This window comes from Cricetulus griseus, assembly GCF_003668045.3.
Source record: "Cricetulus griseus strain 17A/GY chromosome 1 unlocalized genomic scaffold, alternate assembly CriGri-PICRH-1.0 chr1_1, whole genome shotgun sequence".
NCBI classification, from domain to species: Eukaryota; Metazoa; Chordata; class Mammalia; order Rodentia; family Cricetidae; genus Cricetulus; species Cricetulus griseus.
In genome coordinates, this window is record NW_023276807.1 from 83,108,855 (window position 1) to 83,131,920 (window position 23,066).

Sequence of the window (23,066 nt, forward strand, 5' to 3'; positions counted from 1 at the left end):
TCCTTAATTTAAAAAGAAAATACCTTGGATGGGCGTTTGTAAGGTCCATGAAGATCCACACCACAGAATCTGAAGATACATCTCGGACAGGTACCAGAACTGAACAACAACCGGGCCACATGCTTGTTTTCTTCAGTCAGTGGAAACATACTGAGAAATTATAGCTAGAAGGAAGAAAGACAAAACGAGCAGTTTCAGTATTTTACTGCTACAAATATGCCCTTAAGAAGAAAAACTAGCTTTCATTCTAAAAAATTCTATTAATACTCTGCAACAATGCTTGTTGTATTTATATTCTAAACTACAAACTTGACTATGTGAGTTGTAGGGGAGAAGAACACAGAAAGCCAAGCTCATTCTGGACATGATAGTAAGACCTTTCAGACACCAAGCCTGGGGACCACTCACAGTTGCCTGTGTAAACCTTCAAGAAAGTGCTTTAAAAAAAAAAAATCACAAAATTCTGTGTGGTCAAGTATTTATTTCAGTATCTGAATCACTTCTACCAGCTCACTTAACCTGCTGCTTTAATGTCAAGTAAAGACTGAAAAGAATTACATAAAATGCATCCTCTTGCCAGGTGTGGTGGCTCACACTTGTAATTTCAGTACACAAGAGGCTGAGTTCAAGACCAACCTGGGCTTAATGGGGAGTTAAAGCCAGCCTGGTCTACAGAGTGAGGGTTTGGAGAGAAAGGGAGAAACAGAGAAAGAGAGAGGGGAGAGGAAAGGTAAGGAGAGAAGAGGGGGGAGGGAGAATCCCCTAACAGAAAAAAAATTCTGTGGAATAATCCTTTCGTACATTGTGAGATGTGTTGCTCTCATTGTTAATAAAAAAATGATTGGCTGATGGGTAGGCAGGATTCTCGAGTTAGAGAGAATGCTGGGGAGAAAAAGGGCAGAGTTGGAGGACAGAAAGATAGGAAGTACGGTACATAAGGTAAATGAGCCTTGAGGCAGCATACAGATTAGTAGAAATAGGTTAGTTTAAGTTACAAGAGCTAGCTAAAACAAGCCTAAGCTATCAGCTGAGCATTTATAATTAATAATAATAACAGATTAGTATAATATATAATAATAAAATGATATAATAAATAATGTCAATAATAACAGATTAATAGAAATGGGTTAATTTAAGTTATAAGAGCTAACTAAAAAACAAGCCTAAGCTATCAGCTGAGCATTTATAGTTAATAATAAGTCTCTGTGTGGTTATTTGGGAGAAGGCTGGCTGGACAGAAAAGTCCACCTACAGAGAAACTTTAGTGCTAATTAACATCAAGCATTAGGTTCAATACACAATTAACCTGTAACTCACCTTCCTCAAAAAAAAAAAATCAATAAGCTCTTTAAAAGGTCACTTCACAGTGAAACCTTACCTCTGGATAAACTTAACAACGTTCAAATTTAGGCTCTTCCTTTTGGCTTAAAGACTGAATGCTATTTCTCCATAGTTCACTAGTATAAAGGTATCGTGCAAAGCCAATAAATAACAATCACAATCTCCAGGCTCTGCAAAGTTCCCAAACCTGTTGAGAATTGCCACACTTCCTGACCTGAGTGATAGGATGAAATCTCAAACAACTAAAACAAAACCGTCGCGAGTGTGTTAATAATCAAAGTAAGAAGCTGTAAAAGGACTCAGAACCATCCTCACCCAGCAATACTCCAGTGACTCCTCGAGCATTAACATTAAACATACATACACCTTAAAGATGGTTATTTCATCTCGATGTGATCAGATGGTAGGATATTGTGATAAGAGATGAGTTGTGATCCGAAATTGAACTTATCTTGGAAAACAAGGCCTGAGAAATACCCCTCACACTAAATTTCCACTGTTATGACTTTTGCTGTTTCTTTTACAGAATGAACTGAAAAGTTGCAACAGAAGCCCCTCCCAGGAGTCAAAAATCTCTACAGGGACTGACTCCCTTCCTCACCGGTCATGTAATTGGTCCAGTCTCATCAAATAGGAAAGACTTTTTTTTAATAACAAAAGAAAAAAATAATAGAAAAGGGAACAAAGAATAAAGCACCGGGGGAAAAACAACCCTGAAATAGTCTGAGTTTCACACAAGTTCTTTTTAACTGCACTACCACATGCTCAGGCGTGGGTTAAGAGGAGAGGCATGGGAAATGCTCAGAGCCCTTAACTCTCTTTGCTAAGGTTGTAGAAACTTCCCACTCTCTCCGCCTGGCTAACAAACCAACAGGATTCCAGCCACACCTTTTTTGGCACCCAGTTCCCTAACCCCTCACCTCACACTTCACGGCCTTACCTTCCTTCTCCCAAGTTACTGGAGCCAGGATTTAACCCCTTTGGGCCGTAGGTGGGATGGGGAAGACTAAAGACAGCGCACCTGCTGCGCCTAACAGTTCTGTTCCCCAAGGAAACGAGAGCTTTGGAACCAAAGTACCAGGCCTTTCACGAAAGGAATGCGTGAACGCCCCCCTCTTGTTTACAGGAAGATCTGCAAGGCTGTGGGGCTTGCAGTCTTGTACTCTGGCTAGCTCGGGGAACGCACGACTGCAAGGGGCTTCACTGCTAGTCCTAAGGCTCGACCCGCAAAGAAGCCTCCGTGGGACTCGGCATCTAGGGAATATTAGCTGCTGCCAGAAATGTCGATGAGCCCCTACTCTCTGAAACCCAAACTAGGGAAAATAAAAAAGGAACGTTCCTCCCCCCATGAATGAAGTGCTCCCTTCTTCCCTCGAATCTCAGCTTAGACTGACAGCAATCCTTGGCCTGCTGTCAGACGTGGGCGGGGTGGAGGGCTCGGCGCTCTGCCCATCGTGCCTGGCAAGCCAGGCGCTCCCTCACCTAGCCCTCGCAGTCGCGGCCCTGAGCCGTAGCCGAGCAGGCGGAGAGATGGCGTCTCAGCCGCCGCCGCCCCCGAAACCCTGGGAGACCCGCCGAATTCCCGGGGCCGGCTCGGGCCCGGGGACGGGCCCCGGCCCCGCTTTCCAGTGAGTGTGAAACCTTTGGGCCTCGGGTTTGGGGCCAGAGCGGGGACCCGGCAGGAGGCGGTTGGAGCCGTTATTGGGAAAAGAAGCATCGCCCGCCGGCCCGGGCGAGCGCCGAGCGGGTCTACGGGTCTGACATCTGCTGGCGGTGCATCGGCGAGGTCTCCTCCGCGGCGCCCCGCCGGCTTCACGGTGCCGGTGCTGGAAAGAAAGGCAGCGGCTGTTTATTTGCGGGAGGGAGGTGGGGGGCGCCGACAGCCTGACCCGCTTCGAGCTTGGGTCAGTGGCCCGGCGCGACGTCGGGCCAGCGCGGACAAGGATAGGGAGCAAAAGTCACTGGGAAAGCTATTTAGAGCCGCTCCAGAAGTCGATTGAACGCCCCAAAGGTCACTTTTACGCAACCTAGAACCCAAGCGAGTACCCTTGGCTTTGTTTTTCCAGCATAAGTAGCTAACGTTTCGGGTTGAGAGTTGAAGGAACAACTCTTAAAACAAGAATTCTAAATCTGTGGGTGGCCTTTGTGTGCCAGATTGTGCGTGTTTGTGCGACTAAGGCCTGTAAAGTTTTTATTTGTTTTGATTTAAACCAGTAACAAATGGGTCTGCAACTTTTAAGGGTTTACGACAGAACTAGAGTTTCAGCAACCCGTGTGTTTTCTTTTGGGTAGATAGACATCTTAATCCAAGAGACGTGATACCAGGGCACATTTGAAAATTTTCCTGGCACGTCAAAAATCTCAATATATTGGAGCGCTTCTCTTCTGTTGGGAAATCCGGTGATCTTTTAAAGTGCTGAAACACTTGGACTCAGTAACTAATAGATACAAATAAAGTGGCAAACAGTATTTATTGTGTTACGCCAGAGCAACACCTGTACTGGTACTTTTATTAGAATGCTTGTGTGTTCTTTGCTTTTGACAGCTATCCAGTCAAATCCCTCTCTTAGGTTTTGGGTGTGTGTGTGTGTAGTAAATTTTATGATTGACTTTTCTGTTCCTATTTATATTCTACCTTTAGTATGCAAATACGAGTTATTCCAGTTTATCTTTCATTTTTAGATGACTCTGCCTAGCTTTCTTTTAATGTACTGTCCTTAATTTTGTATTATTTTAAGGTCTTATGTTCCTATGTGAAATTGAATTATTTTTAAAAGTTATACTTTTTGTCTTTATATCTGTTTTATATCGAGAAAATTTTGCCTTGAAAAAATTTTTATTGAACACCTTCCATTCTTTCCTTTATAGGTAGATGGTTTTCCCTCTAAGGTTTTATATGATACTTAGGTCCTCTTTAACATAATTATACACTTATATCTGTATTTTTTTTCATCCATGTCAGTAGCTACGGTATTCAGTACCCAGAGTGTTTGAGAATTCATTCATTCATTTCCTTCCTTCTGTCTTCCCAGACAAGTGTTTTGCTTGTGGAGCCGAGGCTGGCCTTGGAATCCCAGAGGTCTTCCTGCCTGAGCTTCCTAAGTGTTGGGATTTACAGGCAATCATCTTGATCTGTATTCTCCTTTAACTCAGAAAAGTTTGCAACAGTTATAACTTTTACATAGTTTGAACACTGTCCCATCTATTAAACCAGTGGTTCTCAACTCTTCTAATGCTGTGACCCTTTATTTAATACAGTTCCTTATGTTGTGGTGACCTCCAACCATAAAATTATTTTTGTTACTACTTCATAACTGTTATTTTGCTGCTGTTAGGAATCATAATGTAAATATTGTTTGGGAAAGGAGTCATGGCCCACAGGTTGAGAACCTCTATATTAAAGAAAGAAGCATTATCTTTTAGGGGTTTTTTGGTTTGGTTTGGTTTTTGGCTTTTCAACACAGGGTTTCTCTGTCTAGCCCTACCTGTCCTAGAACTAGCTCTGTAGACCAGGCTGGCTTCAAACTCACAGAGATCCACCTGCCTCTGCTTCTGGAGTACTGGAATTAAAGGTGTGCACTACCACCGCCGCTGCCGCCGCCACCACCACCACCAGACTCTTAAGTACTTTGAACTCTAAAAAGCCTACTCTTTGGTTACCAGGAGATCTGTAGACATCATCTCTTAACATCAAGAGACCTAATTTTTTCCTGATTTTTGGGTTTTCTGGTAGGTTTTTGTTGTTGTTTTGCTTTGTTTTTGATAATTTCAGTCATCCTTGTCTTACTCTTGCCTATGAATGTCTTCCTCCCTTCACCCCCTGCTGTCTGCTTTCACTATTTTTCTGATTGTTTTGCATTGTGAACTGTTTTTAGGCCTCCTATGGTTTTCTTTGTATTATTCTGGGTTGGAGTCATAGGAATACTTAGGTCTGACTTTGGTACCTTTAATGAATTTTAGAAAAAAATCTTAGAACATTTCTTTGGCTTGTCTATCTGTCTCTCCCACACACACACACACACCTTGCCCCCTCCCTCTCTCTAGGTTTTTTAAGACAGGGTTTCTCTGAGTAACTGACTGTCCTGGAACTCATTTTGTAGACCAGGCTAACCTTGAACTCACAGAGATCCATCTGCCTCTGCCTCCCTTAGTGCTGGGATTAAAGGCATGCCCCACCATGCCTGGCTTTGTTGTCTCTTTATAGACTCCCTGTCTTTAATTTTTTTTTCTTTTTGTCTTTTTGAGTCAGTCTTAATAAATTGCCTAGGCTGACTTCAAACTCAAGATCGTCTTGCGTCAGCCTCCCAAGTACTGGATTATAGGCTTAACAACCCCAGCTGGCTAAGGCAGGGTGTTTTTGTTTTGGGTGTGTGCGCGCGCGCGCGTGTGTGTGTGTGTGTGTGTGTGTGTGTGTGTGTGTGTGTGTGTGTGTGTGTGTGTGTGTGTGTGTGTGTGTTGTGTGTGTGTGTATCGAGAGGCCAGAGGTCAACCTCAGAAGTCTTCCTTTATGACTCTGACTTTATTTTTTGAGACAGGGTCTTTAACTGAACCTGGAGCTAGCCCATTAGGCTAGACTGCTGGCCCAGAAGACCCTGGGAACCTCCTGTTCTCTCATCTCTGGGATTACAGGAATATAAATAAGTGCAAAGGATCAAAACTCAGGTCCTCATGTTTACACAGCAAGGACTTCACCTACTCAGCCATCTCCCCAGCCCTAGGCCTTTATTTCTTGATGGACCCTGTATCCCATTGAACCAGTCAGAGTTCATACATTGAAATGTTTTGTGTTTGTTTATAGTTTCCTTTGGGTCTGACTTTATGTCTTCTGTGATTTGCTGAGAAATCCTTTTTGTTTTTAATATACTAAGCATAGTTTAAGTTTAAAAGTCTGCTCCAATTTCTGGATTTCCCTATAGGTATGGAACTCTTCGTTTTGTCTGTTGTTGCTCTTTTTTAAAAATACATATTTTTTTTCATTATACTGGCCGATTATTTTTTAAATGAGAGCTGAACCTTACATATTGGTATTTAAGATGAACTGAGACGGAGGAATTTTGTCTTCCTCTAAAGTCTTACTTTTGGCCAGTTGTCAGGACACTAGCAATCTAGGGCTACTTTAATCTAATCAAGGATCCAGCTGATTTGAAGTGTGTTTTTTAGACCAAGGCTGGTCTATATGCTCTCAATCTTTTCTCCTTTACTTAAGGCCCCAATGTGAACTGTGGTGCTTTACTCCTCCTCTTTAGGACTCTGATCAGTAGTTTGTATCCTTTAGTTCTTGCTCCAGGCATTGTGTTAAACAGCACTAAACTGTTTGCATCAACCATCTCTTCCTGGATTAGCCACTGGCCTAGAGAAAATCTGAAAATGTTAAACTCTGGATTTTTTTTTTTTCTTCTTAGATCCTGACTTTAATTTTCAGTACCTTGTTCTCTAATGCTTTAAGCAAGATATTTTTCTTTTGTGACCCCCCTCAACTGGCTTTCTAGTTAGTTGCTTCTAGTTAAGTCTGATTACGAAATCTACCCTTAGTTACAGTTCTCAGGTTTCCACTCTCTTCAACATACAGCAACTCATTTTCCTTTTGGGCCATACTTACCAGACATCCTGTAAAGCTGTGATGACATATCTAAAATTCCTAATACATTTCTTTACATGTTTTTATTTCATTTGTTTGTTTGTTTGTTTGTTTGTTTTAATAAAGCTCTTGCTATGTATATGTGGCCTTGGCAGACCGGGAACTTGATATGTAGACTGGCTGGCCTCAAACTCACAAAGATGTACCAGTCTCTGCCTCCCCAATGCTGATATCAAAGGTGTGTACCACCATGCCCAGCTTATTTGACTTTTCTTTCTAACATTTTTTATTAATTTATTTTTTATATTCCAATTCCAGTTACTCCTCCCTGCTCCCCCTACTCTCCCCATCCCACCTCCCATCTGCTCCTCGGAGAGGGGTAAGGCCCTCCCCTAGGAAGTCTACTAAGTCTGTCCCAACATCTTGTTGAGGCAGGATCAAGGCACCTCTCCACACCCCACTCCCCTGTGTCTAGGCTGAGAAAGCTATCTCTCCATATAGAATGAAGCCAGTTCACTAAGTCAGTTTGCACATTAGAGTTAGAACTTGAACTCACTGCCTGTGGCCTCATATATTGTCCCAGCCACACAATTGTCACCTATATTAAGGGAGTCTAGTTCTGTCTTATGCAGGTCCCCCCTGTCAGATCAGAGTCAGTGATCTCTCACTAGCTCAGGTCAGCTGATTGTGGGGGTTTCCCCATCATGGTCTTGACTCCTTTGTTCATATTATGGCTCCTCCCTCACTTCGATTGTACTCCAGGAGCTTGGCCCATTGGTTCGTTGTGGATTTCTGCATCTGCTTCCATCTGTTTCTGGAAGAGGGTTCAAGCTTCTCTGGGGTTGTGGATTATATAAGCTGGGTATCTTTTGCTTTATGTCTGGTATCCACTCATGAGTGAGTACATACTATATTTGTCTTTCTGGGTCTGGGTTACCTCACTCAGAATGTTTTTTTCTAGTTCTGTCCATTTGCCTGTGAATTTTAGGATGTCATTGTTTCTTACCACTGAATAGTATTCCATTGTGTAAATGTACCACATTCTCTTTATCCATTCTTCAGTTGAGGGACATCTAGGCTGTTTCCAAGATCTGACTATTATAAATAATGTTGCTATGAACATAGTTGAACAAATGTCCTTGTTGTGTGAATGTGCCTCCTTTGGGTATATGCCCAAAAGTGGTATTTCAGGGTCTTGAGATAGGTTGATTACCAATTTTCTGAGAAATCGCCATACTGATTTCCATAGCAGTTTTACAAGTTTTCACTCCCACCAGCAATGGAGGAGTGCTCCCCTTTCTCCACATCCTCTCCAGCATAAGCTGTCATCAGTGTTTTTGATCTTAGTCGTTCTGATTGATGTAAGATGGAATCTTAGAATGGTTTTGATTTGCAATTTCCCTGATGACTAAGGATGTTGAGCATTTCCTTAAGTGTCTTTCCACCATTTGAGATTGTGCTGTTCAGAATTCTCTGTTTAGATCTGTACAGATTTAAATCTAAATCTGTTTAGATTTTAATTGGATTATTTGATAGTTTGATGTCTGGTTTCTTGAGTTCTTTGTATATTTTGGAGATCAGCCCTCTGTCAGATGTGGGGTTGGTGAAGATCTTTTCCCATTCTCTAGGGAGCCATTTTGTCTTGTTGTCTGTGTTCTTTGCTTTACAGAAGCTTCTCAGTTTCAGGATGTCCCATTTATTAACTGTTGCTCTCAGTGTCTGTGCTGCTGGTGTTCTATTTAGGAAATGGTCTCCTGTGCCTATGCATTCAAATGTATTTCCCACTTTCTCTTTTCTGAAGTTCAGTGTGGATGGATTTATATTGAGGTCTTTGATCCTTTTGGACTTGAGTTTTGTGCATGGCGATAGATATGGATCTATTTGCTTTCTTCTACATATTGACAGCCAGTTATACCAGTACCATTTGTTGAATATGCTTTCTTTTTTCCATTTTATATTTTTATCTTTTTTGTAAAAACAAAAAAATTAGGTGTCCATAGGTGTGATATCAGGGTCTTTGATTCGATTTCGTTGGTCCACCAGTCTGTTTTTATGCCAGTACCAAGCTGGTTTCATTACTATAGCTCTATAGTAGAACTTGAAGTCAGGGATTTTGATACCCCCAGATGATCCTTTATTGTACAGGATTGTTTTGGCTATCCTGGGTCTTTTGTTTTTCCATATAAATTGAATATTATCCTTTCAAGGTCTATGAAGAATTGTGGTGGGATTTTGATGGAGATTGCATTGAATCTGTAGATTACTTTTGGTAGGAGTGCCAGTTTAACTATCCAAGAGCATGGGAGATCTTTCCATTTTCTCATATCTTCTGTAATCTCTTTCTTTAAAGACTTAAAATTCCTGTCATACAGGTTTTTCACTTGTTTGGTTAGAGTTACCCCAAGATACTTTATGTTGTTTGTGGCTATTGTAAAGGGTGATGTTTCTCTGATTTCTTTCTCAGCCTGTTTATCATCTGTATATAGGAAGGCTACTGATTTTTTTTTTTTAGTTAATCTTCTCAAGTTCTGTTTCCTTTTTAAAATATTGGATTCAGTTACTTGTTTGTTTTTTAGTAAGATTTCTAGTAACTTGTTTATAATATTGAGTTAAAGCTTTATCGTGGCATCAGATATTATCATTTTGTAATTAGACATAAAGTATTTGATATAAACAAAGATCATGTGTGAATGAGGAAATACACATCCAAGCCACATGTGTGGAGACCAGAGTACCACTTTGGGAGTCAGTTTTCTTCTCCCACTGACATCATCAGGCTTGCAAGGCAACATTTTTATGCATTGAGTTATCTTGCCAGCCCTGATTGTCCTACTTTAGAGTAGACCGGAAAGAACAAGTCAGATGTAATCTGTAAACTAATTAAAAATTTTATTCAAAAACCAGTTTTAAGGCCAGGTATGGTGGTGCATGCCTTTAATCCCAGCGCTCGGGAGGTAGAGGCAGGCGGATCTATATGAGTTTGAGACCAGTCTGGTCTACAAGAGCTAGTTCCAGCTAGTTCCAAAGCCACAGTGAAACCCTGTCTCAAAAAACAAAAACAAAAAACAGTTTTAAAAAGACATTTCAAAAAAAAAAAAAAAACTCAGACATTTTAAGGGAGCTGGAGCTCAGCACTTAAGAGCACTTGCTGCTTTTGCAGAAGACCCAACCCAGGCTTGGTTCCCTGCAACCACATGGCATGTCATAACCCTTTGTAACTCTAGTGTCAAGAGCTTCAACACCCTCTTCTGGCCTCTATGGGCACTGAATGCACCTAATACATATACATACATACAAAACATCCATCCACATTAAGTAAAAATAAATGTTTTTTAAAGACATTTTGACTCTTCCAACTCAATAACAAACATAAATACTAAAAAGCTCATTTAATTGTGAAGAAAGTAAGCTGGTGAGGTAGCTTAGTGGGTAAAAATGCCTCCCATCAAGGCTGATGACTTCAGCCACATCCTGGGACCCACATGGAAGAAAGAGAAAACATAACACCCACAAGCTGTCCTCTGACCTCCATATGCACACCATATGGCCTATTCCCTATATTTACACACAAAACAAGTAAATTAAAAAAGTGAAGTGAGGCAAGTATGTAGCTGATTCTACTGGTAAGATTTTAAAGTGACCAAAAGGACATAAAAAGATGCTTAATATTATTACACTTCAGAGAAATACAAATCAGAACCACAGTGAAACTGGATGAGGTGGCACATGCCTGTAATCCCAGCACTTAGGAGGTTGAAGCAAGAAGATGAGAAGGTCAGAGTCATCCTTGGTTTTGTAATAAGTTTGAGGCCAGCCTGGGCTACATGAGACCCTGTCTTAGAACAAACAGAAGAGCCACAGTGAGATGTCACTCCTCAGTCACTAAGTGGACTACTTAACAATGCCATTATCAAGAATGTGGGGGATCCATAATCTTCAAACACTGCTGGTGGGATCGTAAAGTTATAGTATGGTTGCTTCGGAAACTAGTCTGGCAGTTCCTGCAAAGGTAAAATAAAATATTTAGTATACAACCCAGCAATTCACTATGAGTATAGACTCAAGAGATAGAAAAATGTCTACAAATCTTGCACCTAGTCTTCATTTGTATCATTTACCCAAAATAGTCAAAGCATGGAAACAGCCCAGATGTCCCCCAACTGATGCATATGAATAAATACACTTTGACTATAATGGGTAATGAATGTTCGAAAATCTGAAACTTTATGAGTAATGACATAAAGCCACAAGTAAAAAAATTTTACATTTGATATCAGGTGATAAGCTGAGGTTAAATGTAACATATACCTGTAATTCAAGCACTTGGGAGGCTGGAACAGAGGGATCATGAGTTTGAAGTCAACCTAGACAAGTCCTAAGCCAGCCTGTAGTAAATAGTGAGATCTTGTCTCAAAAAATAAATGAATTAAAAATTAAATAGATATACTCAGATGAGAGGAACACCATGAGTTCAAGGCCAGCTTGGGCTATGCAGCAAGAATTTGTCTCAGAAACAGACAAAAACTACAAGCATACCAAAACTTTTGAATGGAATTACCATCAGATTATGAGTAGAAAAGTGTACAAAACACAAGTATAATTCATGCTTGACTTGAATTGACCCATGACACCTTATTATATGAATGCACATGTTCCAAAATGTCAGATCTGAAACGCTTCTGTTTTGAGGCACATTGAGGAAGAGGTGCCCACCTAAGCTCATATATTCTCCAGTGGGTGGGCCTTGGAGACACGATGAAGCGTCGGGGGGCGGGGGCAGCAAGTTACAAAACACACGTACTCTGAGACTGCTGTAGACCTTCATTATCTGTAGATTTCATATTTTCAAATTTGCCTACCCACCAAAGTTCATTTATAACCTTATTTGTATGCATGTATGAGACAGGAAGAGCTGTCTACCCAGCTGAAGTGGAGTAAAGCAGCGTTCAAACTTACTTCAGCTCTCACACTGTGAGCATATGCCCATTTAATAGTCTATTTAGTTCTGGGGTTTTCACAGTAACAAATTGATTTCACTGTTTAAATTGGGTCCCAAGTATAGTTCTGTCTAATATTCCAAAGCACAAGATGACTATCATAGGCTTTACTAAGGAAAAAGTGTGGATTAGATTTGTTATTTTACTGATGGCTGTGAGTTATGGAGCATTAACAGTATATCTTTAGCAGAAATGCACATAAAGCAAGTATATGTACTAATTGGTTGATGAAATCATGACTTGGACAACAGACATGGTGGCATAAGGCTTTAAGTCCTTGTACTAGAGAGGCCAACAGCTACACAGTGACTGTTGTAGGCCAGAATAGGCTATCTCAAATAAAGTGATTTGAAGCCTACAGGAAACTATATCTTTGTATTACTCCCAGAAATGATGATTAGGTATTGTTGCAGTTCATACATCTTTTAAGGATATAACTACCTCAATAACTAGAATCAACTCTATATGAAATATCTGGAACAGACAAGGTGGATTTGTGTTTAACAAAGATTAGAGGTGGGAAAGAAACTGGAAGTGACTACTAGTGAATATTTAATCTTTTAAAACTAACTTAGCATGACCAGCAATGGGTTTCATTGTGTTTTCATATGTGTTGTTATAATTTGTCCTCATTCTCATTGCCCTCCCTGTGAATTTAGGATATCTTTGGAGGTAATGAAAGTGTTACAAAATAAAATAAAAGATAATGATAGCATAACTGGGAATATTTTTTTAAAAAAACACAAACATTGAATATTATATTAAATGGGTGAACTGATGATTACTGAATTTTACTTCAAAATTGTTAAAACATTTCTGGGAAATGGATTAGTTTTTAATATTAATTGAAAAATAGATTATATTAAACTTTTAGTTTTCAGTGAGGGGTTAGTGGCATGACTTGGTCTGAAATGTATTTTTCTTGAGAAATGTATTCTGAGATGTTTAGGGGTAATATATCAAGTTTAGAAGTTAATTTCAGATGTTTCAAGAATTTATGGATAAGAGAGAAAAAGTAAGTATTGTAAGATCATAGTAGTTATTGAATCTACTTAAAAATATGTAAGTATTCTGCCAAGTCTTCTTTTCTGTTTAATTTTTTTAGAAGACGATTGAGTGGAGGAAACTAAACAGAGTATTCAGAGCTTACCATTTGTCCCTCTGTCATAGGCTTGCTTAGTCTTCTTTACTATGCTGGTTGTAATAGAAAACAAAACAAAACAAAAAAATGTTCTGTGGACACTAGATGTATTTAAGCATGTCATAATGTAAAAGCATTAAAACCTGGTGTCCATGGAGGTGAGAAGTGTTTGACTCCCTGTGACTCCAGTTATTAGAGTTGTAGACGGGTTATTAGAGTTGTAGACGGTTGTGAGCTGCCATGTGGGTATTAGAAACCATATCTGCTCCTGTGGAAAAGCAGCTAGTGCTCTTAGCTGCTGAGCCATCTCTCCAGCACCCAGCATGCAGACTTTAAAAGTCATTAAGCTTAACAGAATAAACAGTTTTTTAATTAAAAAAATACACTTAAAAAAAGAATTTTCACAGCAAGTTATATATAATTCAAAATAAATAGAAATTCTAAAACAAACAAAAAATAGTAGCCATAATTAAAACCTTGTACTTAAGTAACTGAAATTTTTATGTGTTTTAGATCTGCTGATTTGGGCCCTACTTTATTGACAAGACCTGGACAACCAACACTTACCAGAGTGCCCCCACCTATTCTTCCCAGGCCATCCCAGCAGACGGGGAGCAGCAGTGTAAACACTTTTAGGCCTGCTTACAGTTCATTTTCTTCTGGATACGGAGCCTATGGAAATTCATTTTATGGGAGCTATAGCCCTTACAGTTATGGATACAATGGTCTGGGCTTTAACCGCCTCCGTGTCGATGACCTTCCACCCAGCAGATTTGTCCAGCAAGCTGAAGAAAGCAGCAGAGGTGCATTTCAGTCCATTGAGAGCATTGTGCATGCATTCGCGTCTGTCAGCATGATGATGGACGCCACCTTTTCAGCTGTCTATAACAGCTTCAGGGCTGTACTGGATGTAGCAAATCACTTTTCCCGCTTAAAAATACACTTTACAAAGGTTTTTTCCGCCTTCGCATTAGTTAGGACTATAAGATACCTGTATAGACGGTTGCAGTGGATGATGGGCTTAAGAAGAGGCTCTGAGAGCGAGGACCTATGGGAGGAAAGTGAAAGAACTGTGGCCTGCCTTGGTGCCGAGGACCAAGCAGCTAACTCTGCAAAATCCTGGCCAATATTCCTGTTCTTTGCTGTTATCCTTGGTGGTCCTTATCTCATCTGGAAACTTCTGTCTACACACAGTGATGAAGTAACAGGTAAGAATAATTAAATGAGCCAGGCATGGTGGTGCATGCCTTTAATCCCAGCACTCAGACAGAGACAAGCAGATATTTGGGAGTTTGAGGCCAGCCTGGTCTATAGAGCAAGTTCCAGGACAGCCATGGCTACACAGAGAAACCCTGTCCCAAAAGAAAAACAAATAAACAAAAAATAAAATAAAATAAAATAAAAAGATGAATTAAACAGCTTCAAAACCATGTAACAGTCTCAAACTTCAAGAATGGATTTGTTAAAATAACATTTCTTATATTCATTTGCATTTGCTATTTTAATGCAATTATACTTTTAGTTAGCAACTTCAAAACTAGAAGAGGAATACTTATGTTACAAAGGCAAGCTTGCTGATTAATTTATTCAGTTTAATAGTACACATTAACTTGTTTACAAAATACTGAACTGAAGATCCAAAAAGCATAATCCCTATTTTTCTAAAATATTATTGAAGGAGAGTCATTAAGACAGTTTTAATAAGACAAAAACAAAAAAAAGATATAGTAAGGCAGAAGCACATCTCTGTCTAACTAGATGCTATTAAACCCATAGTCTACCAGCTGGCAAAGAATTCTACAAGAGTGAAGCCAACATTTTTTTTTGGCATGATAACTAGGAAGAAATGGCATCTGAGTTAGTTTTTTGATAGCTTTATATTATTGTAGGGATGTTGCTCACGGGCATTTGTGAAGCTTAGGGTTAAATCTATAGTTCTACCAAAAAAGAAAAAGGAAGAAATGACTGTCATATCAAATAAAGCAAGTGGAGCAGCTTGAACAAAACTGCATGGGCTGAAAATGTAAGACCTGGCTAACAGTTGTCTTTATACACAGAATAAGAGGATAATTAGAATTAGATTGAAGGCTAATAGAGAAGCATCTTAATTGCTGTTAGGAAATTCAACTTTCACTTAGTAAGGAATTGATTTTTTTTTTTATTGGTAGCTTTTTTTAAGTATTTGTAACATAAATAGTTTTCTAAAGAGTTCAGACTAAGGATTGGTGGTGTAAGTGTTTGCTTGCTTTCATGTATATGTAAGGCTCTAGGTCTAGGTCTGATGCCCAGCATGAGAGAGAGACAGAGACAGAGACAGAGAAATAACAATTTGTTCCAAAGTGTTTTTGACAGATCCAGATTGAAGAAAATTGCACATAAATAAATGGTAAGATTCATAAAGGTTGGATTATGTTCAGTATCTAGTAACCTGTTTGGCACATTTTAAAAAAAAAGGCTTAATACTTAGTAATTTGAGAAGTTCAATTAGATTTGATGAAAGAGATTGAAAACCTAAGTCAGTGTATATGAGAAGCAGGATGAATACAGTGGGTTCAGTTGCTGATTAGATGTGGTTTATAAGAGCAAAGAAGGAATCACAATACCATAGACTTTTAACTTGAGTTATTTATGAATATTTTATTAATTAAACAGGTGTTTGCTGAATGTCTAATATAGGACAATGATAATTGTAGAAAACAGATACGAAGCACGTTTTGTGGCAGTCTGGTGAGAGGCAATAAACAAAACATGCATTAAGTCAGAAAATAAGTGCCATAGGAAAGAGAAATAATCAAGAAGGGTGTTGGGGAGCCATGGAGGAAAGACAAGGGGAGAGGGGTTATAGTGCTGCAAATATTCAAGAAGTGTAAAAGAGGTGAGCAAAGTAGCCCTCTAGCTACTGGAGAAAAGTTTCAAACAGTCAAACTTCAACAGTATTAAGTGGCAATACGTCTAACATGATATTGGTAAGCAGCAAGGAGGTTAGTGTGATTGTGGCAATGTAATAATAGCAGGAAATGAAGAGGAAGAAACAGTGGTTGGCCTTAAGTTGAGACATTCAAGTGGAACTTGAGAAAGTTTGAGAAGGGTGTGTTTGAGTCAGATTCTCATTCTGTAACCTAGACTTTAAACTTGCAACAATCCTCCTGCCTCAACCTACCAAGTGCTCAGATTACAGATACGAGTCACTGTGGTGGATTGCAGAAAGCTCTTTTAAAGGTAAGTGAGGGTGGATGGACAACACACACATACACACATGCACACACGCATGGGGAGGGCACAAACAGAGCTTTTAGATGGCTAGAAGGTAAAAGTGCTTGCTTCCAAGCCTGACAACTTGATGTTGGTCTCTAGGACCTACCTACATGGTGGAAGGAGAGAAAAAAAGGCAAGCCAAGATCTTAGGAAATAAGATTTATGAGTCATTCACATAGAGTGATAGTTGAAATAATGAGTGGGTATCGCTGTACTAGAGAAACCAAGAGGAAAGACAAGATAGAAGTCACCTAGAATGGGAAGAGCCATGCTGTTGCTGCGTGCTATTACTGCTTTATAGAAGCAAAAGTGAGGAGGGAGCCTTCAGGAAGGTTGGCGAATGCTGCTCCATAATAAGATAAAGGACTGGGTAGAGATAAGATTTGGCAATTAGAACACCTCAGGCTCCAGAAAATACTTCTGGACAAGTTGGATAGACAAACTTTTGAGATGGGGAAGGTAAGCAATGAATAGGAGAGGGAAAAACAGAACAGGATCAGTGTAGTTGTTTCTTGGTTTTCATGCTCATGCAGGCTGAACTCAAGGCCTTGCATGCACTTACAGTAGTCATCCATTAAACTGCATTCTTAGCCTTGCCTTGTCTAGAAATAAGATGTCCTGGGCCTGTGGTGGCACACACCTTTAATACCAGTACTCTGGAGATAAAGGCAGGCAGGCAGGCAGATCTATGTAGCCAGTTAAAGGCTAGCCAGAGATATATATTAAGATCCTGACTCAAAAAAAAAAAAAAAAAGGAAAAAGAAACAAAAAGAAGTTACATCTCATGGTGCTGTAGGCCAAAGAAAAGAGGTAAAACAGCATGGTGATGTCCATGCCACATAATCTTAGCACTGGGAGGAAGGCAGAAGACTGATAGTTTGAGGCCAGCTTGGCATACATAACAAGTTCCACACCACCCAGAGCTACAAAAGTAAGACCCATTCTCAAAAAAAGAAGGAAGGAATAGATAGAAAAGGAGTGATTATAGGTTAGGGATCTGTGGAGGAATTACATAATGAAGCCTTTTATAGGAAAGAGAAGAAAAATGTGGTACAAAGAACCAGATAAAAAGAAGGGTGTCTGAGATAGATGATGGATGGATGGATGGATGCATGGTTGCATGGATTTCTGAGAAACAAAACTGAGGAAATTTGGTTTTTATATTCAGTTCCCTGTGCTTAGAGCGGACTCCATCCACAAACAGGCCTCTGCTAGTCCTGCACAGTTCCTGCTGCTGTTGGCATGCAACTTAAAACTAGTGTTTATAATTTTCAGTAATCAGAAGAAAGAATGTTTTTTAAAATCAGAAGAGAGGCTGGGGAGATGGCTGAGTCAGTAAAGTGCCTGCTACACAATCAGGACTTGTTAAGTTTGGAATTCCCAGAGCCCATGTAAGAGCCTTGTGTGTGACACCAGCTTTGGGGTGGGTAGACACAGCTAGATCCCTGGCTTGATCCCAGCCCATCCAGTCTGTAAGCTCCAGGTTCAGTAAGAAACATAGTGTCTGAAAACAAGGTCAACAGTGATAGAGGAGGCACCCAGCGTCAACCCCTAACCTACACACTCACTCCCCCCTCCCCCATGAAGAGATAGATGACACACATTTAAAAAAATATGAATACTTTTGGCATGTAAAGATTATAGGAAATTCAGATGTCAATATCTATTAATAAAGTTTTATTGAAATATAGCCAAAGTTATACATTGCTGTGGCTGATTTTGTGTTGAAACAGCAGAGTAGCTTGTAGAAACTTTATGTGGTACTGTAATTACTTCATACTTCTGGTCTGTATACTATAAAGCTCCAAAACTCAGTTACACTTTGGCAGCATATACCATGCCACATACATTGTTACACTGTTGTAGTGGTTTGAATGAGAATGGCCCCCATAGGCTCATACCTTTGAATATATAGTCATCAGGAAATGGCACTGTTTGAAAGGATTAGGAGGTGCAAACTTGTTGGAGTAGGTGTGGCCTTGTTGGAGGAAGTGTATCACTAGGGGTGGGGCCTTGAGTCTTCAAAAGCCCAAGCCAGGCCCATTGGCTCTCTCATTTTGTTGCCTGTGGATCCAGATGTAGAACTCTCAGTTACCATGTCTGCCTGTGTGTGGCCATACTCCCGGTCATGATGATAATAGACCCTCTGAAACTGTAAGGCTTTCCTTTATAAGAGTTGCCATTGTCATGGAGTGTCTTCATAACAATAGAACTGAGACAACTATAATATCTTTTGGCGGTGGTGCTGGTGGTGGGAATTAAACCTAGACCCTTAAGCATGCTAGGCTAGTACTCTCTGCCTGAGCAACATCTCATACTACATTTCATAATGTTATACATTGCACACAAAAACAAAAGAGGAAGAGTCATTTTTGAATGTTATACTTTAAAGACACAGTACAGTAAGTGTTGATAGAGTACTGTGTTTATTAGGTAGTAGGTAGCTATTAACAATAGCTGTGTTAAATGAATACAAGTACCTGACTGAACAGTATTCACAGAAATCAATCAACACATAGAAAACTGAAGGTGGAACTACAGAAGAAAAAAAAAAAAAAGGAAATAAAAGCTACAACCAATGTTTCCTTTGTTAGCCTGTAGAGGAAGTCTTTATTGATAATTATTGCAACAGCCAAAGAAATTTATCCAGAGACAGTAAGTCTGTTTGTGACTTGTTAGCCTGCCAAGGAGAACAGTTTCTTAACTTTGAGAATGACATGTTCAACAGTAAAAAACAAATGAAGAGTGGTGTGTGTGGTTTAGTGTTAGAGCATGTGCTTAGCATGCACAAGGACCTGGTGACAGACCTCGCCACCTCCCAAAAGAAGAAAAAGAACAAATTATTTGCATAGCTTTCTCTGGCTCATGATAACCCAGTAGATCCCGATACTTCTCCATTGCTTGAGGAGACAGTGGTAAATTTGAGGCAATGATGTAGTTGGCCACTGTGAATAATCTATACAATATGACTATTTTTAGAATTGAAAGCACTGATTTATTACCACCATAAGTAGACTGTACTAAGATATATTGCAACTGATGATAAAAAATGTAAGTGGGGTCTAAAACTGTCTAGTTAAACAAATTTACAAATCTTTCAAAAACAAGTTTTTTAAGTGTATGACTATTCATTGTTTTACTCAGCAACAGAATATTTATTAGATATTATTGAGCTGGTGGTTCAACGGTAAGCTTTCATTTACTCTTATATATAACTATCGTCAGTTATATTAAGTTGTGTCAAAAGTTGAAGTGGGGACAGGAGAGATGGTGCAGCACTTAAGAGCACTTGCTGCTCTTCCAGAGAACTGTATTCATTTCCCAGCACCTACATTGGTGGCTCACAGGGGATCTCCTCTGGCCTTGCTGGCACCACAGACATGTGGCATATACATACACATGCACACATACGTATAAATAAATCTTTTCAAAGAACTTTTTTAAGTAGAAGGTGGGAATCCTGACTTGTTAGATTTTGTCTTGTTTTAACATTTGGCAGGTTCTCATGTACATAATGAAAGTAGAAGATGGATTAGTTGGAAGAACAAGGGGGTCAGCAGGAAAGGGAGAGGACAAGAGGATAAGTGGGCATATATGATCAAAATGCATTTAAGCCATTTATGAAAATGTCAGAACGACATCCATTATTATCTGTGGTTAATATATGCTAACAAAAATGTTAAAATAAGTGGGATTTCCCCTCCTATACAGGTTTCAGAGTTCAAACCATGATGCCAAAGTTAGTTTTGCACTTCCAAATGCAAAGGAAATATCCATATTTCAGAATGTCTTTAACTGTGTAAATTGAAGAGCTCCCACTTATTTGTCATGTGGAAGTGATTAGTCAGCAGTGTGCAAACGTGGTTCACAGCATGATTTGGATAATCTGTCAATATCCCAAGAAATGAATATGCTTAATCAAACGTGGATGCCCGTGAATTGTACCTCAAATATTACTACCAATTAGCATTCACAGATGAATATTTGCAGTTGAACCCAAAATAAATGTAGTATTATCCCCCCAATTATTCCTTTCTTGTTGGTAGACATGTACTGATTTTAAAAAGTTTTTATTTGAATTTTGTCCCCCCCCCCAAAAATAAAACTTTTTCTTTTCTTTCTTGTTACATAGTATCCAGGAAACTTCCCTCCTGGCCTTTAAAATCTAAAATGTATACTACTGACCCTCTACAGGGAAAAGAAAAAAAAAAAAAAGTCAACCCCTGACTGAAAGTAAGAGTTTAAGAAAAGGCAAAGGTTTGTAAACATTCACTCAGCTCCATGTTTGTTGTTGGACTTACTTTGGAAGGGAGACCTGTCCACTTGGCAAATGAATTTATGTAGTTTGCAAGCCACAGCCAATGACTATTTGTCTGCATTTTGCAAACTTTATTAACTGAATCTTAATTTTGTTTATAGACAACATCAACTGGGCAAATGGTGAGGACGACCATGTAGTTGCTAGAGCAGAGTATGATTTTAATGCCGTGTCTGATGAAGAAATTTCTTTCCGTGCTGGGGATATGCTAAATCTAGCTCTCAAAGGTAACATAAATTGTAATTATCTTGAATTTTTATGCTTGTAAAGATAGTATTGGAAACTAAGACACACAACCTTACCAGTTAACTTGCAAATAGTTATCAGAGTTTTGCTTTTGTCTGGTTTTGTGTGTGTGTGTCCCCTCCCACCCCTGCTTATCCTCCTTGTTGGTCCCAACTAGTCCCCTCCTAATATTATGTACATGAGACCCTGTGTCAAAAACCAGTAAAGTTAGAGAACATACCCCATAGCCGTGTCCCAGCAACACTTCCTATAGATTCTCTTCTAAATCAAAACCCCTGAGTTCCAAGCTCTGCTCATCCCTACACAGAATATGGTATTGAAGTAATAATGTCTCAGATTCTGACTCAAACTCTTAAAGACACCAATAGGTTTTTGTTGATTTGTTTGTCTCAGGCAAAGTCTGAGTCCAGGCTACCTCAAACTTGTCATCCTTCTGCCTCATCCTCCTGCGTACTTGCAGGTGCATAGCATCATGCCAGGGTCAACTTTGATGTTAATTTCCAACTCTTGAGAGAACTGATTGTCCTACCGACTGAATGAACCAACAGATAAAAATTTAATGTTCTTCAGGGTAGGACTATTTAGTATTACAACACTTTCTTTTTACTACTTAGTATATTTATTACTTTACATCACTGTACTTTTAAGAATGGAACTGAAGCTAGGCACACACCTGTAGTCCCTGCTACTTGGGAGGATTGCCAGCATGGGCAACTGTGAGATCCCATCTCTTGTTTAAAAGAAAAATGAATCTAGAATGGTGAAATGTGCTAGAGTTTGCTTTGGGGTGTGCATGTACACACTACTTGTTTACATATCTCACTGTGAGTCTTGGATTTTGTTTAGCATACTTTATCATTAATATTCTGTTAGACTCCAAAGTATAGTTACAAAGCTATATTTCTCTTTCTTCAGAACAACAGCCCAAAGTGCGTGGTTGGCTTCTGGCTAGTCTTGATGGTCAAACAACAGGACTGATACCTGCAAATTATGTCAAAATTCTGGGTAAAAGAAGAGGCAGAAAAACAATAGAATCGAGTAAAATACCCAAGCAGCAACAATCTTTTACCAACCCAACGTTAATTAAAGGAGTCACTACTGCCAACTCTTTGGATGAACAGGAAGCTGCCTTTGAATCTGTTTTTGTTGAAACCAATAAGGTTCCAGGTGCACCTGATTCTACAGGGAAAAATGGAGAGAAACAAGATCTTTGATGTCTTTCATGTTTGCTTGCAGGTGAATAATACTTTAGAGTACTTTTAAAAATTATTTCTTACAGAAAAATTAATTTGCAGTTGAATGAAAGCATTTGCTCATGGCCGTCCAAGGCATTTTGCTGCTAAAATTATTTAGTCACACTAGTATGCTGGTCTAGTAATCTGGCTACACTTGACCATTTATTGGACCATGAGGACATTTGTTTCACCTAGCTTTAGATTATGGAGATTGTTGTCAGTTTCATCTTATCTAAATCCCTAAGCTTATTGGAACAGTAAATTTGATGAACACTAGAATACACAAGTTGCCTCAGAAGGGATCATTAATGCTTTTTAAAGTTCTGAGTTAATTGATTTGAAGTCTTCAAAAATTGAGTGATAACATCTACTTACAAGAACAGGCAAAAAGGCTGAATTTTTATAATCCTTTAAGTAAACTAAATAATAAAGATTTTTTGATCTGTATTATGTCCAGTGTTGGATTTACTTTAGGTGATAGGTTTCTACCTATAAACAATTGATACTATTATCTTTTATTATACTTATAAATTATTGTTTAAAGGTCTCTGGGAGCAGTATGAAGGAGAACATTCTAGAGAGTTCCTTAATCTCTTTCAATATAACTAGTTTTCATCCTAAGTAAATCAGAATATATAGATTTTATTTCTTTTCCTCCAACTAAGATTTAAGTCCTTTAAGATTGCACTATGCTACAATCAGTTCTGGCAGTAATGATTTTTAATCTTCATGAATTTTCTGCTTCTACATAAGACAATTACTTTTATAAATTCTATAATCACAATATACTTTAAACATTGAGAATGTGTCACATTGGGTAGATTTCTTTTAGATTTAGTTTTTACTACTGAGATTTAGTATTTACTATTATAAATAATTCACTTGTTATTTCAAATATATTATTTAACTTTTTGGCTTAATGAATTTTAATATGTTTAGTATAGTTGCCCCACAG

General features: G+C 39.1%; 2 protein-coding genes across 2 annotated transcripts in view; one reads left to right on the top strand and one right to left on the bottom strand.

Moving 5' to 3' along the window:
• Positions 1-2,556, bottom strand: part of Pus10 (pseudouridine synthase 10) — a 64,821-nt gene extending 62,265 nt beyond the window's left edge. The window contains exons 1-2 of the mRNA XM_027388006.2: positions 2,282-2,556; positions 24-164 (exon numbers count right to left, since the gene is read on the bottom strand). Coding sequence (XP_027243807.1) covers positions 24-149 — 126 coding nt within the window. The 5' untranslated portion in view covers positions 150-164; positions 2,282-2,556. The remainder of the gene's footprint in view (positions 1-23; positions 165-2,281) is intronic.
• A 312-nt stretch (positions 2,557-2,868) lies between these two features.
• Positions 2,869-22,557, top strand: Pex13 (peroxisomal biogenesis factor 13; the record flags this gene model as incomplete). Its single annotated transcript, NM_001246805.1, is given in 4 exon segments — positions 2,869-2,969; positions 13,571-14,265; positions 20,732-20,857; positions 21,792-22,557. Coding segments are annotated over 4 exon segments (1,218 nt in total). The 3' UTR covers positions 22,091-22,557.
• Between the last annotated feature and the right edge of the window lie 509 nt (positions 22,558-23,066).